Source organism: Ipomoea triloba, chromosome 13 (genome assembly GCF_003576645.1).
Source record: "Ipomoea triloba cultivar NCNSP0323 chromosome 13, ASM357664v1".
Taxonomy (NCBI): domain Eukaryota; kingdom Viridiplantae; phylum Streptophyta; class Magnoliopsida; order Solanales; family Convolvulaceae; genus Ipomoea; species Ipomoea triloba.
Genome location: NC_044928.1, coordinates 3,885,427 through 3,900,653, shown reverse-complemented (window position 1 = coordinate 3,900,653; position 15,227 = coordinate 3,885,427). Strand labels below are relative to the sequence as shown.

Here is a 15,227-nt window from a genome sequence, read left to right as displayed (position 1 = left end):
AAAAAGGAAAAAAAAAAAAAAAAAAAAAAAAAACACACACACACACACCAAAATGTTTTTTTCTGTTAAGAGTCCACATTGAAAATATAAGAGAGAACATATGGGTTTATAAAGCCATGGGTTAGACTAACTAATTTATTGGATTCAATCTTTTAGTGTGGTTTGGCCATGTGCATTATAGCCCAGTTAAGTGACATTGGCCCAATCTTAGATTATAACAATTTCTAATCACATGGTTCATATTGAATAGGGCAGTTCTAGGATACAGTGATATGTTTCTCTATAGATCTAAAATACATGAAAGCTTACCCAAACGAGTCATCAAACACAAAAGGAAGCATTCCAGTGCGATTTTTATCTGTATCAGTCCAAATGTGGCTGGTAAAAGTAAGGTAATACTAGTATTAGACACATACGTTTCTCAAGAACTAGCATCTCTAATGAAGCGCATCTACCTTCTCATGCTGAGAAAACCATTAGGCTTCCCTTCAGTGAAAGGTGAATTTGCAAACAAAGCTGTAGCTATCTGTTCAGTTGAGTAATATATTGTCAGACTCTATACAACTAAATAAACTCCCTGTAAAAAGAGACACGACCAAGATTTCTCACAGGCTGCAAGGAAAGACCGGCACGGAATTTGTTTATCATGTCAGCTTCAGAACTGAAATCCAGATTCACCTGTCAAGAACATTCATCTGTGTCGTTTATGATTGCAATAAAATGTATAACAACAGCAAGAATCACAAGCCCACAGCCATTCACATGGGAAAATTTTGAAGCAGTGGCAGTCACTAAAAAACATAACATAAGCACGCCACACAAACACACCTTGCAAATTCAGGAATGGTTACATACCTGAACAGTACATGTTCGAAACATCATATCGAGTCCAAGTGATCCAACTTTAGGCATATAATTTCTCATGATCTCATATCTTCCCTGAGACAAACAATTTTGTTAACATGCGTAGCAGCTAGATAATCAAAGCATGAATGGGTTGTACATTTGTACTTGTACACAGCATGTTTACCTTTGGCATTATTGGTATGTCTTTTATCCCCCATTTTGGCTGGAAGCCAATTCCAAGAAATCCAATTCCCATCTCCTCTGCAACAGCCTTGACCTGTTCCATCCATAGCAAAAAAACATCCAAGAAGCACTAAAATATAAGTTATATGGTAAATCACATTGAGTGTTCACTCTGTCTGCTGCAATGCACATTCCCAACTTCGCAAGGGAGTGGGAGAACCGAACACTTTTAAGATTAGGTTAGAAAACTACTCCCTCCATCCCATTTTATGTGTTTGGTTCGGTTAACGAGACTTGACTAAAGTTATTTTTAATTCAATTTTTCATAATATTAAGTTTTTTATTATTGTATAAAATTTATATATTTAGAAACTACATTAAAACTTAAAAGTACTATTAAACAAAAAAAATATATAAAATATTAAAGAAAATAAGCAAAGAAGAAAAAGTTGGTTTGACTAATGAATAGTAAACAAAATAGGTAAAATGAGACAGAGAGAGTATCATTCAATTAGCAAGTATTTTCTTGAGAAAATGCAAAATGGTTAATGAACTTGGGTGAATGAATATTAAACATGGATAAGGTAAGACGACACTCCAGCAGCCTCAACCAGCTCATTGATTTCAATTTGCAAAGAGAATCAGAATCTAGTGACTTGGATGTCAACATGACAGGCTTATCAATAAGATTTGTTGCCTTAATGAGGACATTACATATGTGTATGTGGGCGCACATGCACACACACATATATTTATGTTGACATATATATGTACATACAAACATATGATGTATGTATTGAAATCTAAAATTTAAAATAATAGTAAAAATTGAAATTGAAATTTCAAAAGTTTCTCCTCAAAAGCCTATTCCTTACTTGTTACTACCCTGAGTTATCTTATCAGATTAACAATTCTGTGCAAGTTTTATCCAGAATTTAGGAGAAGTTTAGGTTTGGACAAACCTGATAAAGATGTGAATTAACCTCGGCACAAGTTTGGTGCAGAGTTTCAAGAGGAGCACCACTAAGCTCAAATTGACCTCCAGGCTCCAGTGATATGCTTTGCTTTCCCTGCCACAAACAAGGAAAATCGAGGGTCCATAGAGAATCATATAACATATAGAGACTTCACAAGTTATAGCCATGTGTCTATTATAATGTAAAAAGACCATAATAGGTGCAGACTTAAATACAAAAGACTTGAGAAATACCTGCTTCAACCCAATAATGTTTTCACCCTCCATTATTTTCTCCCAATCAAATCTCTCAGCAATACCATTAAGCAACTCAGATATTTGTGCATACTTCATGGGCCGCAAAGTTCGAGACTCAAAACCAAACTTTTCATGCTCTGTCCCTATCCTGCAAAATCAATGATTCACGCCAAAAATTTAAAAAGTATCAAGAAATTTGACAATAGTTACTGTGATTTTAAGTTCAAGCAGAGAGTCATGATGCAACTAGAATCCTAAATTTGAGTATATCCAATTATCCATGAAAGAATTTGTCAATAGCCTCCTTGCCCTATGCCCTATGCAAGTTATCTTTCTTCATAAAGGCATAAAGTAAATAGCAAATACAGAATCTTTCCACAAAAAGCTGGATCACACATAACTGAGAGCAAAGAAGACAAGCAGTTTGAAAACATGTAAAATTGAGACCAAAGGTAATCAAGCATAGTCCCCACCCCCCCCCCTCCNCCCCCCCCCCCCCCCCTCCCCCCCTCCCCTTTATATGGTGTCGCTGTGTGGAAAATGCATCCTTGCAGTAATCTCTCACTTTCAAAGTGGACCCTATTACCATATCATCACATTTGCAATTCATTATTATTCATTTCACATCCATGCAATTTCAAATCACTTCCAAATTTCACATCATATTATAGAAATATATATATATATAAATAAATATATAATAATAGTAATTATAAAACAAAACATTATAAAATGACAAAGGTGACCCACAAAAGTACATTTGCAATCTTGCAAATCAACTTTCATATTTTGCAAGATTGCGAATGGAATATATATATATATATATATATATACCACTAATTTTCTTAGGTGGCAAGTGCCACCTAGATTTGCAATCCACACCCTTTCTCGGGTGATAGCCTAAGTACCAAAAAGCACTAAAAGTAGAACCTCCATTTTTCCTTAGGCTTGCAGCCAGAAGTAAGGTAATCAATCAGATCTTTCTTTGTTAGCGGCTCTGTGGAAACAACAGCATCCTCAGTTGGAGGACTTGCAGCAACAATAAGCCTGTGTCGTTGCCTATATCCTACTCCATTGCAATTCGAACGCAAGCCTTGAACTGCCTGTGATGAATTCCATGAAGAGAAATTCAAGCCAAAACTCATTTCCTTCATTCTATATGCCTCTAAATTATTCCCACTGTTAGTACATCCGGCTTCGCATCTTATCATTTCACAATGCAACGATGACCCTGCCATGGACATCAACGCCATGGCTTTCTACCTGGAAAGTAATTAAACTAAGACCAATAAGGACCACTGTATACAGGAAAACCCAAAATCCACCAACCACATCAGAACAGGCAACAAAGGAATTTGGAAATGCCATATATCATAACTAATACTATGATACTATATATAAGTAGAGTACATCAAACAAGTGTATAAGGTTGGGCCCATAACAGCAGCAATGGAATGCAAAACAAGCTGAACAGCCAAATTTACACACACACACAAATCAAAATTGATGCTTGCTGCAATCAAGATTATGATATCCTGTAACTCAAAAACGCTTAACCACGGAGTTCTTTGGTTACCATATCCTTCTTAAAAGATAAGTGGACATTAACCATTTAACTATATCCCTCCATGGTAAGGCACAGGGCGACGCCTCGAATCGAGTAGGGCTGTACTCGACCGACCCAACCGACACCCAACAGATTAGATAAGAAACCATGGCAAGTAAGATTGTCCAAGTATCAACTATACTAAAATGAGCTGCAAATCAATAAACTTAAGCAGTACACTAATATACATAAGCACTATCATAGTACCATAACCCCACAAATCTGCATTTCAGTGAGTTCCAAACCAAGCATATTAAAATGAGCCACAAGTTAATAAACTCAAAAGGTAATTTGGACTTGGAGCATCTTCAAATCAAATGAAAACTGAAATCAACAAATTACGAAACCCCACTAGAAATTTCAAGAAAACAAAAGAAAAAACAAGGGAATTTCAGAGAAAAATCGAATATTAACTCAGATATGAACATTCAGCATCGAAAAAATGATAATTTTACCTTAGTTAAGCAACCCAGAGACCGAAAATTCTGGGATTTGCTCTTGNCCCCCCCCCCCCCCCCTCCCCCCCTCCCCTTTATATGGTGTCGCTGTGTGGAAAATGCATCCTTGCAGTAATCTCTCACTTTCAAAGTGGACCCTATTACCATATCATCACATTTGCAATTCATTATTATTCATTTCACATCCATGCAATTTCAAATCACTTCCAAATTTCACATCATATTATAGAAATATATATATATATAAATAAATATATAATAATAGTAATTATAAAACAAAACATTATAAAATGACAAAGGTGACCCACAAAAGTACATTTGCAATCTTGCAAATCAACTTTCATATTTTGCAAGATTGCGAATGGAATATATATATATATATATATATATACCACTAATTTTCTTAGGTGGCAAGTGCCACCTAGATTTGCAATCCACACCCTTTCTCGGGTGATAGCCTAAGTACCAAAAAGCACTAAAAGTAGAACCTCCATTTTTCCTTAGGCTTGCAGCCAGAAGTAAGGTAATCAATCAGATCTTTCTTTGTTAGCGGCTCTGTGGAAACAACAGCATCCTCAGTTGGAGGACTTGCAGCAACAATAAGCCTGTGTCGTTGCCTATATCCTACTCCATTGCAATTCGAACGCAAGCCTTGAACTGCCTGTGATGAATTCCATGAAGAGAAATTCAAGCCAAAACTCATTTCCTTCATTCTATATGCCTCTAAATTATTCCCACTGTTAGTACATCCGGCTTCGCATCTTATCATTTCACAATGCAACGATGACCCTGCCATGGACATCAACGCCATGGCTTTCTACCTGGAAAGTAATTAAACTAAGACCAATAAGGACCACTGTATACAGGAAAACCCAAAATCCACCAACCACATCAGAACAGGCAACAAAGGAATTTGGAAATGCCATATATCATAACTAATACTATGATACTATATATAAGTAGAGTACATCAAACAAGTGTATAAGGTTGGGCCCATAACAGCAGCAATGGAATGCAAAACAAGCTGAACAGCCAAATTTACACACACACACAAATCAAAATTGATGCTTGCTGCAATCAAGATTATGATATCCTGTAACTCAAAAACGCTTAACCACGGAGTTCTTTGGTTACCATATCCTTCTTAAAAGATAAGTGGACATTAACCATTTAACTATATCCCTCCATGGTAAGGCACAGGGCGACGCCTCGAATCGAGTAGGGCTGTACTCGACCGACCCAACCGACACCCAACAGATTAGATAAGAAACCATGGCAAGTAAGATTGTCCAAGTATCAACTATACTAAAATGAGCTGCAAATCAATAAACTTAAGCAGTACACTAATATACATAAGCACTATCATAGTACCATAACCCCACAAATCTGCATTTCAGTGAGTTCCAAACCAAGCATATTAAAATGAGCCACAAGTTAATAAACTCAAAAGGTAATTTGGACTTGGAGCATCTTCAAATCAAATGAAAACTGAAATCAACAAATTACGAAACCCCACTAGAAATTTCAAGAAAACAAAAGAAAAAACAAGGGAATTTCAGAGAAAAATCGAATATTAACTCAGATATGAACATTCAGCATCGAAAAAATGATAATTTTACCTTAGTTAAGCAACCCAGAGACCGAAAATTCTGGGATTTGCTCTTGCAGATTGATGGTGATAAAAAGAAAATAAGACGTTTCTGAGAAGACTAGTAATATTAAATGTGCTTTTTGGTCGCACTGTGAGATGACACCGGAGCGAAGCGCAGAAACAATGGTGAGGGCACGGCCGCACGGGTACGTAAAAGGTGCGGCACTATCCACTCTTTTACATGTGGTCCCTCCATCTTTATGACATGTCATCATCTCCACCCTTAATATTCTGTTTGATTTTAAAGTTATTTCTTTTACACAGGACATCCGCTAAACCAGATTAATCTAGATTCTATTGGAATCTGTCTATAATAATTTAAATAATTTAAATACTATAATGTTACTCAAAATGTGTAAGTCACCGGTAAGACCTTTCTCAATAGTTAAAATTTTGGTGTGCTTTTGAGGAGTTTTTGTAGGTGTGATTAGGAAAGAGACAATGAGGTAGAGGAAAAAAATAAAAATAAATAAACAAAATAAAATATAAAGCTGAAAAAAATAATAAAATAATATTTTTACGTTGGAGCCGTCCTTTCTCACGTTGGCCCCACCAAAACCTGCAAAACCCCTTAATTTGCAGTCTTGCCTCTCTCTCTTCCATCATGTCAAAAAACTCATTAAAATTTGTGCAAAATTAACTAATGGAGAGGGCCTACTGCACTTTTGTCTCTTAAGAGATGTCTGAAGTTTGATTTTTTTATTATATGGAAAAATCAATCAGGTAAGCACTTGACCTTTTAATTGGACCGGTCTAGAGCAAACGAGGATTAAAATATGGCACGGACTTAAAGGTGTCTCTTACAGTTAGCCAATTAGGGTCTGCTCAGTACACCTCGTGGCGTGACAAAAAAAAAAGTGTGAGTGAGTGAAAGCATGATTTTTGCATTTAGTTAGCCAGGGCCGGCTTCTTCACGAGAGTATATATAATGAGTAAAAAATAAAAAAAAAATTTCAGCAAAAGACTTAATGCATTAAATCATCAGAAACACAATCAACAAGGAAAAGATGAGGGACATTGGTCGTAGCATAAAACCACATACAAATACCCGGAGTATTCCGGGGTTATCGAACCACAGGGAAGTGGGGTATCAAGCACTAGTTACTAATTATATTCGCAAGAAGCTATTCCTACGTTCACAATGGATGATTATCTATGGATATGCAAACAAGATAATTAAAATAAGGCAAACGGGTTTTTGTATTCAAAGAGGTAAAAGCGGGATTTTTGGGAGTTAAAGTGTTTAATCACCTAGTGCCAATCTAAAGTGAAATAATTATTTGGGTTAAACAAGTGTGGAAAATTGCCATCTAAAAGGGAAAGGTTACTCTCGTAACTCAAACCCAAAATACGGTAATTGGAATACTCACTCTCGTGAGCTATTCAAAATATATCCCTTAACCAAATTGTCCTCTCTCGAGGTACAATAGTCAATTGCAATTGTGGGTGCTCTTTGATTCATAGACAAATCTAGCAAGGGTACAAGCAATCATATGCATCTAATTACAAGTATCAATAACATAAATCACAATTGCAACACAAGCAATAAACCCAAATAGATATTTCATTAAAACAAAATAAGAACTAGGCACATAGGTTCATAAACACTTTTATACCCAAAAATCCCAAAAGGAAGTTTAGCCTAACATGGCTAAAATAGATCCAACAATTATTCAATAAAGTTCAAAATAGAAAAGAGAAAGGAAGATATTCTCCCAAATGATGCCTCCAAGCTCTTTTCTTTGATCTCCTTTCCAAAAGTTGTGATGATTTCTTCTTTGGCTTTTGGAGATGATGAAGCTTCTTTTCCTTGTTCTCTTTCCCCTTTTTCTGACAAAAACCAGCAGCCAACAGGTAGGGTTTGGGGAGAAATGAAGCCTTAAATAGTGGGATCCAAAACAGGGACAAATCTGGAATTTTGTTCTGGGATGAATAGTGTCCTGGGCAGGATTCTCGACGCGTCGAGAATGTTTCTCGACGCGTCGAGAATAAAATGGCGAAATTTTTATTGCTCTCTGGAAGGTCTCGACGCGTCGAGAGATATTCTCGACGCGTCGAGAATCTGCGGTGAACAGTACTTTCGGTCCCATTTTGACTTCTCAACACTTTTGATTCCTTTGCATTGCCTTTTTGCTCCTAAGTGGTTATAATGCAGCACTAAACACACCAAAGACACTCAAACCAAGCATTATACCACTTTAAATAAAATAACAAGGAAAAAACATTGGAGATAACATTTTAATACACAATTAATTATAAAACCTAAATAAAAACACAAGTAAAATAGGTACAAATGAGAGTGTATCAGACATCAAACCACTCCCCGCAACCTGACACGAAAACAACCTCCCTAACAACAATGTGGGCGGCAAGATTCGCAGATCGCTTAGCAAAACAATTTAAAATTTTTTATGAATGGTTAATTCATTTATAAGTTTGAACTAATTTAAGTTGACTAAGGTATTATTTATATCAAGTTAATAAAAGTTTTGCACACCTGTAAGTTCGAGAATTTCTTTTTATGTCTAGTCGTATGGAGTGGTCGGGTCTCCCACCCTCATTTTATTGTCGATGTTTTGATATGGGAAGCTTTTTGAATGGAAATTTTGATATATCAACAAATATTTCAATAACTTGATCTAATCTAATGGTCGAAAAAAGGTTGCACGGCCACACCTAATGACCAGGCCGCACATGAACACCCTTATATATATATATATATATATATATATATATATATAATTATATAGTATTGTAGACACATAATTATAAATTAAAGAAATACATATGTATTATTTTTTGTTGTAACTACTAATTTATTTAATTTAATAAAAGTAAAATAAAATGAGGAACTTAATTATGCCAAATTTGATTAGGTTGATGTTCGAACGTAAGACCTTTCTTATAAAAAGTTGATGGATAAGTTAAAAGTTAACAAAATATTAACAGAGAATGAAATATTTATCGGAAAACTTAACGGATAATCATTTAATTAATGATAAATTATGAAATCTCAATGAAAAATATAAATCTAAACAACCTGAACCATCCGTTTGAGTTAATAATTTGACCTTCATTTTTTATACTAGGCCTAATTCTTTTTAGCTCTTATTAGTATATATATATATATATATATCTAAAAACTTAATAAGTTTTAAAAATGTTATATCCTTGATTTATGTCCCTCTTTCTATATGCTAATAAATTTGTACATTTTACTTTAAATGTTGTACACTTCAATATTATTAGACAAAATTGTCCTTACTACATTGTTGTTATACAAAAATACCCTTACACCTTTATAACACCGTTAGTTTTTAACTCCATCATTATTATCATACACCTATATCTATCATATCATTTTCCTATTTCTTAATTATCATTTTAGTAAAATTAATATCATTTTCCTATTTCTTAATTATCATTTTAGTAAAATTATTATATAATTCCTATTTCTTAATTATCATTTTAGTAAAATTATTATATAATTAATTTAATGTAATTATCATTTTAGTAAAATTATTATATAATTAATTTAATGTTTGATTATATTTTAATTAAATTTCTATACATGGTAAATCATATATGTTTGTGTATAAAATACATATACTATATTTGTGTATATAATTAGAATTAAAATTTTTAATTATTTATATTTATTAATGTTTTAATATTGGGCATGAACTTTCGCGCACCGCACGTACAAATACTAGTATATATATATATATATTACTAAATACTAATATTTTTATTAAGTTGAGAAAATAGTTATGAAATACTCCATTGTAACATTGTAATAGAGTTAGTACGCTCTTTAAAAAAAAAAAATACTAATGTTAAAAAATAGAGTTTAGAGACTTCAGACACAAAACACAATTCGGCAAACCCTACACCAATCGCCCATTCCACTTCCTCCACCGCCACCAGCAGTCCGTCACTCCGGCAGTCGGCCAGCAGCCACTCCAGCAAGCCCTCCACACTGTCGCAGGCACTCGCAGCTCTCCGGACTCCAGTCGCCGCTGTTCGCCCCTCTCGCTAGTCACCCATCCGTTCGCCCCTCTCACCTTGTCCGCACTCCGCAGTCGGCCGTCCATACTCCACGTCTCCGCAGCAGAAGCACTGACAGCATCACAGATTCACAGCACCATAGCCGCATAGGTAGCAAATTAACAATTTCATATTTTCATAATTTCATTGTCCATCTTTAATTTCATATATAAATTTATAATTATATAAATAATTTATGTGTATATTATAGCAGCATGTGTGAATCAGTGAATGTGATGTGTATATTATATATTTTCATATACAATTTCATATTTTCAATTCAATTAACACTTAACAGTAGGTCAGCAGCATGTGTATATTATATATTTTCATATAAAAATTTCATATTTTCAATTCAATTATTGGTGTGTGTACAAATGATAAAATTTAGGAAAGCAATACAACTGAAGAAGAAGAAGATGAAAAAAAAACTGACGGGCCCGCCAAGCCCGCGGGCTGAAGGCTGGCGGTCCGGGCCAGCAAAACCCAGGCCTGCCAAAGAGCGGGCTTTTTTGGCCCGCCCCGCTTAGGCCCGCGCCCTGCCAGCCTGTATTAACAGCTCTACCTGGAGTCTCAAGTATTGCTCAATAGAACTTTTAATTATTATTAATTAATTGTGGAATAATTTGTTAATCCTGGAGTCTCAAGTATTGCACAATAGAATGCGGACAATATCTTTCAGACATATCAAAATGCTAGGTGGTAATTTATGTACTTACTAATAATGCTACTAGTCTATCTTTTGGAGTTTAAATTATAAAAATCTCTTTGTATAAACTTAACTTCTTTAAGCTTTTTTTAACACTCAATTTGATAGTTAAATGCTGAGTCCAGCTAAGTATTGGTGATTGGTGAATAAGTTTTTAAATAGCATTGTTTAGTAGTTTTGCAATTCCATTTGATAATCAGAGAACAAAAGTGGTGAAGGAATTTGTATTATTTGGCGAAATGAGTTCTTGCTGGTATCAACAGTTCTTGGTGTCAAAGATGGTGCGTTTATCATACCAATTTTACAACTAATTGTCTTGATTGATTGAATTTTTCCTGTTTGGAATTGCAGACCATTGAATTACTTGAAGAAGGAATTGGTATCTGGCCCATTTTGGTGATACTAAAATTTTTAATTCATTTTTTGTCACATTTATAAAGATCGCTTTCTCTCAATTGCTTAAGTTATGTGAAATTACACAATTTTACATTTATCTAAGCATTGACTGAACAGCCTAGATGTCAATCTCTTTAGTCTTTCATTGATTCATTCCTCCCATATTTCTGATTTCTTAAATTATGATTTTTTTTTCTGTATTTAAATGATTTTTACTTTGTAGGATTACCAAGCCTCTTGTTTCTAGGCGAGACTATTGCAGAGGCAATACTGATAATTTAACAACATAGACCCACCCACTTTAGAGCTTCAATGGAGCATTAGACAATCAGGGATGCTGTTTAGAATTTGAGAGCATTGATACTTCATATGACCCTTCCCCAGTTCTCCAGATTGCAAATTCCATTCAGCTGTCAGGTGAAATTCTTGTGAAAGGCATTGCAGCGGCAACCAAGAGATGGGCAAGAACGAACTTAAAGCAGGAGGCAGTGGCAGTGTGACCTTGGGGTCAATTACACCACGGCAAAAGCCAAAGGGGAATAAACAGAGTCATGTTAATGCCAAGTTGATGCTGAAACTGGAGCATATAAAGAATCTCGCAGTTTGGGCTAGTGGTGAAGCGTCCATACCCTCATTGGGCGCCTTTTTTGGCAATCGTTTAGCTGCATCCTCTGAGGCTTTGGGATTGCCTCCTGAGCCGTCTTTGTTCTCTTGCCAAAGGTTTTGTCTTGTTTACCCCCTTATTTCAAATAGTTTCATTTTTCAACCTTCTTTAAATCTATATTCATCTGCAATAATCTTGTTTGCTAATTTTTTTTTGGTTTGAACAAAAAGTTTAGTGGGATCCCTTTATTTAGTTGTAGTCTTTGAGGATCACTACTTTTTATTATTATTTATTTTTTCTTGTTTACAATATTTCTCGTGAAGAGCTGATCATATAGCCTTGTATTGGGTGCCCTTTAGTTTTACTGAAGGCTTCTGGTATAATTGTTAATGTCATGATGAACAGAGAATCAGAAAATTTTGGTGAGTTTGATTGTTTGTTACTACTTGCTGATCCAAATGTTATAATTATCTCTTCATAGTGCCATACTGCCATCTCAAGGAAAAGTTGGAGTCTAAGGCTGACTTTGTTGGTATATGATGCACTTCCTTTTCCAAAGCTACAAACTTGTTTTGTCCTTCCATTTTCTGCTTGGTGCACTTATCTAAGTTCTGAGCATTCAAACATTTCTTTATTTTGCTTCTACTATGACACCTTTTGACTCCAAAACTTCTCTACTTGTTTCACGACTTAAAGGCTGAAAATGATTTGTTTATGTTGCAATCTTCCCCAGATGTGAATCTGTTCTTCAACCAGGCTATAATTGTACTGTTCGAGTTGAGAAGAATGATGCAAAGGCACGACGCAGGAACAAGAAACCCAGAAGCAGCCCACAGAATTATGCTGTCTATAATTGCCAGTTTTGTTCGCATCGAAATCTAAAGAGAGGAACTGCTAGAGGCTATTTGAAGCAGATATGCCCACCAAAGGACAGACCATCTACAAAAGTAGAGCATCCTAAATCCTCAACTACCAAGTCTTCTAAACCAATGACATGCCCACCAAAGGACAGACCATCTACAAAAGTCGAGCATCCTAAATCCTCAACTACCAAGTCTTCTGAACCAATGACAGTCCCAGCAAGTAACAATAAGGACAGCAAAATAGATATAGTGACTTCACCAGAGATTGTCCAGGGTGATCATATTGCGCTGCCAGCAGACGAGCCTTCAACTCCATCACTGAGAATGGACATTTCCTTATTGGACTCAAAGAGGAAGAGAAGGAATAAGTCAGGACTAAAGAAGCCTGTTGAATCTGAAAGTATTTCGACTGCCACGGATGTCGATCAAGCCATTTGCACATCTAACAAGAGAAAGAGGAAATCTTGGGTTACTTTGAAGGAAATGGCTAAGAGCAGTGGGCAGGATAAAAGCACACAGTTCTCAAATATATCAGTCCCATTTTTTCTGTAAGCTGGGCAACTGATTCATCATATTTATTCATTCATATAACATTTGGTGGTGATAATGTCAGCAAAGAAATTACTGAAGCCAAATATAATATAATATTTTTATTTTTTGCTTGCATTGTCTAAAAACACACTAATATGGGTGTGATCTTGGGCTAATGAAATATTCCTTTTATTTATTTGTGTTTATTTTTGGGTCTTTTAATTTTGTATTCAAATGCAAAAATGATGGTGCTGCTATTAAGACTATATTAAGCTGAGAAAATATTAGTAATCTTGATGGAACACAGCGGTCACATTTTATTTTATTTTCATAAGAAAAAGTGAAAAACTACAAATGTAAGTAGTAAGTGACAACAATATTGAGGATGAAATGAATATGTATGTCAATCAACTTTTCATTGTACTAACTAAAAATAAACATGTCTATTATAATGATTGATTCATGAGTAGATATAATGATTGTGATTCATGGTGGAGAGATCGAGAGAGGCAAGTTTATGGTGATTAATAGGAGTTGACAATTATCTTGAATTGAGTTTTTGCAACTAGTTAATTTGGTCAATAATAATTGTATTGCGTGATGATTTGAAATTTTTAATGCGCAAAGTCGGTTGAACTTAGTATAGTATAATATAATACAAAAGATAGACATATACATTAACTATTAACTTAAATTTTTAGCTGGGGTTTGGTATGTAAACATTCAGACCATCAAAGAAATTGTATACTTGCCTGCATGTAGTTCAGTTGGTCACATAGGTGAAATTTTGAGAAGAAAGACCAGGGATTGAGTCTCACTAGCAATAGTGTGAGAGCAACTTCTGTGCGCCATGCGCGTGTTCAAAAAATAGGTCAGCTTCATCACATTTGCAATTCATTCACTATTTTGATATTTTCTCTACATCCTTACAATACTATCACACTTTCAAAAGTGGAGCTTCATCAAGTTAGCAATTCTTTCACTATTTTCTATTTTCTATACATCCTTATAATACTATCTCACTTTCAAAAGTGGAGCTTCATCAAATTTGCAATTGTTTTACTATTTTCTCTACATCCTTAAAAAAATACTCCCTCTATTCCATTATGTTTGTCCAATTCGGTTAACGAGGCTTGACTGAAGTTATTATTAATTCAAATTTTCATAATATTAAGTTTACTATTAGCATATAAAATTTAGATATTTAGAAACTACAGTAAAAGTATTATTAAACAAAAACAAAAATAAAAATAATTACAAACTACTAAAGAAAATAAATAATAAAGGAAGAATTGGTTTGACCAACAAATAATAAGTATGACATAAAATAGGACAGATGGAGTATTAAATAAAATAAAAAAGTCAAAATGTTGCCATTCGTAGTAGCTAGGATTATGCAACGAGCAGTTCGGTTCAGTGCTGGTGGGTAGATGAGTAAACCGCACAGATTTTGGATTGATTTTTTAATCCAATCATGTTTAAATATTTTTTAAAATGCCAAAGACCTTGTAGTCAAGTGGCATCCGGTGTCCCGATTAACACTCTCATATAGATGATCGTCGTGCTTCAGTAGGTTGAGAAACTAGTTATGAACAGATACTACATTGTAACAGAGTTAGTAGTACTCAAAAAAAAATATTTTTAAAAATCTTTCGGTTTTTGTTTGTTTCGAATTCGGACAGATCGGTCGAATATCCAAATATTACTCAGATTTTGTAAAATAAAAATATAATATAAAAAGCTAAAGAAAACCTTGAAAATTAAAAAGTAAATTTAATCAAAATCTAAATACGAAACTAGTAAAGTAAACTACTAAAATCTAAAACAAATGTGCACAGGTTCACATTACCAGCCAAATTAAAATTCAAAAATTAGGCAAAAATAGCAATATAGGATTTGACTACTAGGTAGTAATACAAAACAACTATTCATCCATTACATATTTACAAATTCACCATTCATCATTCACAAAATGAGGGCAATTTATATCGTGAATCAGGGTGCACAATGCATCGTGTACTCCGTATCAAAACGGCGTCGTTTTGGTCATTTTAATTAACAGTTTGTTTGTTTGTTTTTTTTTTTTTGGAAATCGTATTTCCAGTTTCGATCGGTCTGTA

General features: G+C 34.6%; 2 protein-coding genes across 8 annotated transcripts in view; one reads left to right on the top strand and one right to left on the bottom strand.

Moving 5' to 3' along the window:
• The window catches only part of LOC116002198 (glutamate--cysteine ligase, chloroplastic-like), a 9,052-nt gene extending 2,967 nt beyond the window's left edge, over positions 1–6,085 (bottom strand). For 2 of the 3 annotated variants that reach the window (XM_031242270.1, XM_031242272.1), the window contains exons 1-9: positions 4,304–4,349; positions 3,173–3,505; positions 2,240–2,390; positions 1,992–2,099; positions 1,031–1,123; positions 856–939; positions 610–678; positions 456–526; positions 310–378 (exon numbers count right to left, since the gene is read on the bottom strand). In XM_031242270.1, coding sequence (XP_031098130.1) covers positions 310–378; positions 456–526; positions 610–678; positions 856–939; positions 1,031–1,123; positions 1,992–2,099; positions 2,240–2,390; positions 3,173–3,495 — 968 coding nt within the window. In that variant the 5' untranslated portion in view covers positions 3,496–3,505; positions 4,304–4,349. Of the gene's footprint in view, positions 1–309; positions 379–455; positions 527–609; positions 679–855; positions 940–1,030; positions 1,124–1,991; positions 2,100–2,239; positions 2,391–3,172; positions 3,506–4,303; positions 4,350–4,794; positions 5,128–5,925 lie in introns of those variants that run through there. The other variant, XM_031242271.1, reaches the window with a different exon arrangement.
• Positions 6,086–9,813: 3,728 nt separating this feature from the next.
• LOC116002402 lies at positions 9,814–13,309 on the top strand. 5 transcript variants are annotated; one of them, XM_031242535.1, is made up of 4 exons: positions 9,814–10,115; positions 11,065–11,092; positions 11,333–11,829; positions 12,447–13,309. In XM_031242535.1, the coding sequence occupies exons 3-4, from the start codon at positions 11,567–11,569 to the stop codon at positions 13,126–13,128; spliced, it is 945 nt and encodes a 314-aa protein (XP_031098395.1). In that variant the 5' UTR covers positions 9,814–10,115; positions 11,065–11,092; positions 11,333–11,566; the 3' UTR covers positions 13,129–13,309. The 5 variants fall into 5 exon arrangements, with proteins under 5 accessions (XP_031098395.1, XP_031098396.1, XP_031098392.1 ...); XM_031242536.1 differs by having other exon boundaries at positions 11,065–11,109; XM_031242532.1 differs by lacking the exon at positions 11,065–11,092.
• Positions 13,310–15,227: the final 1,918 nt, after the last annotated feature.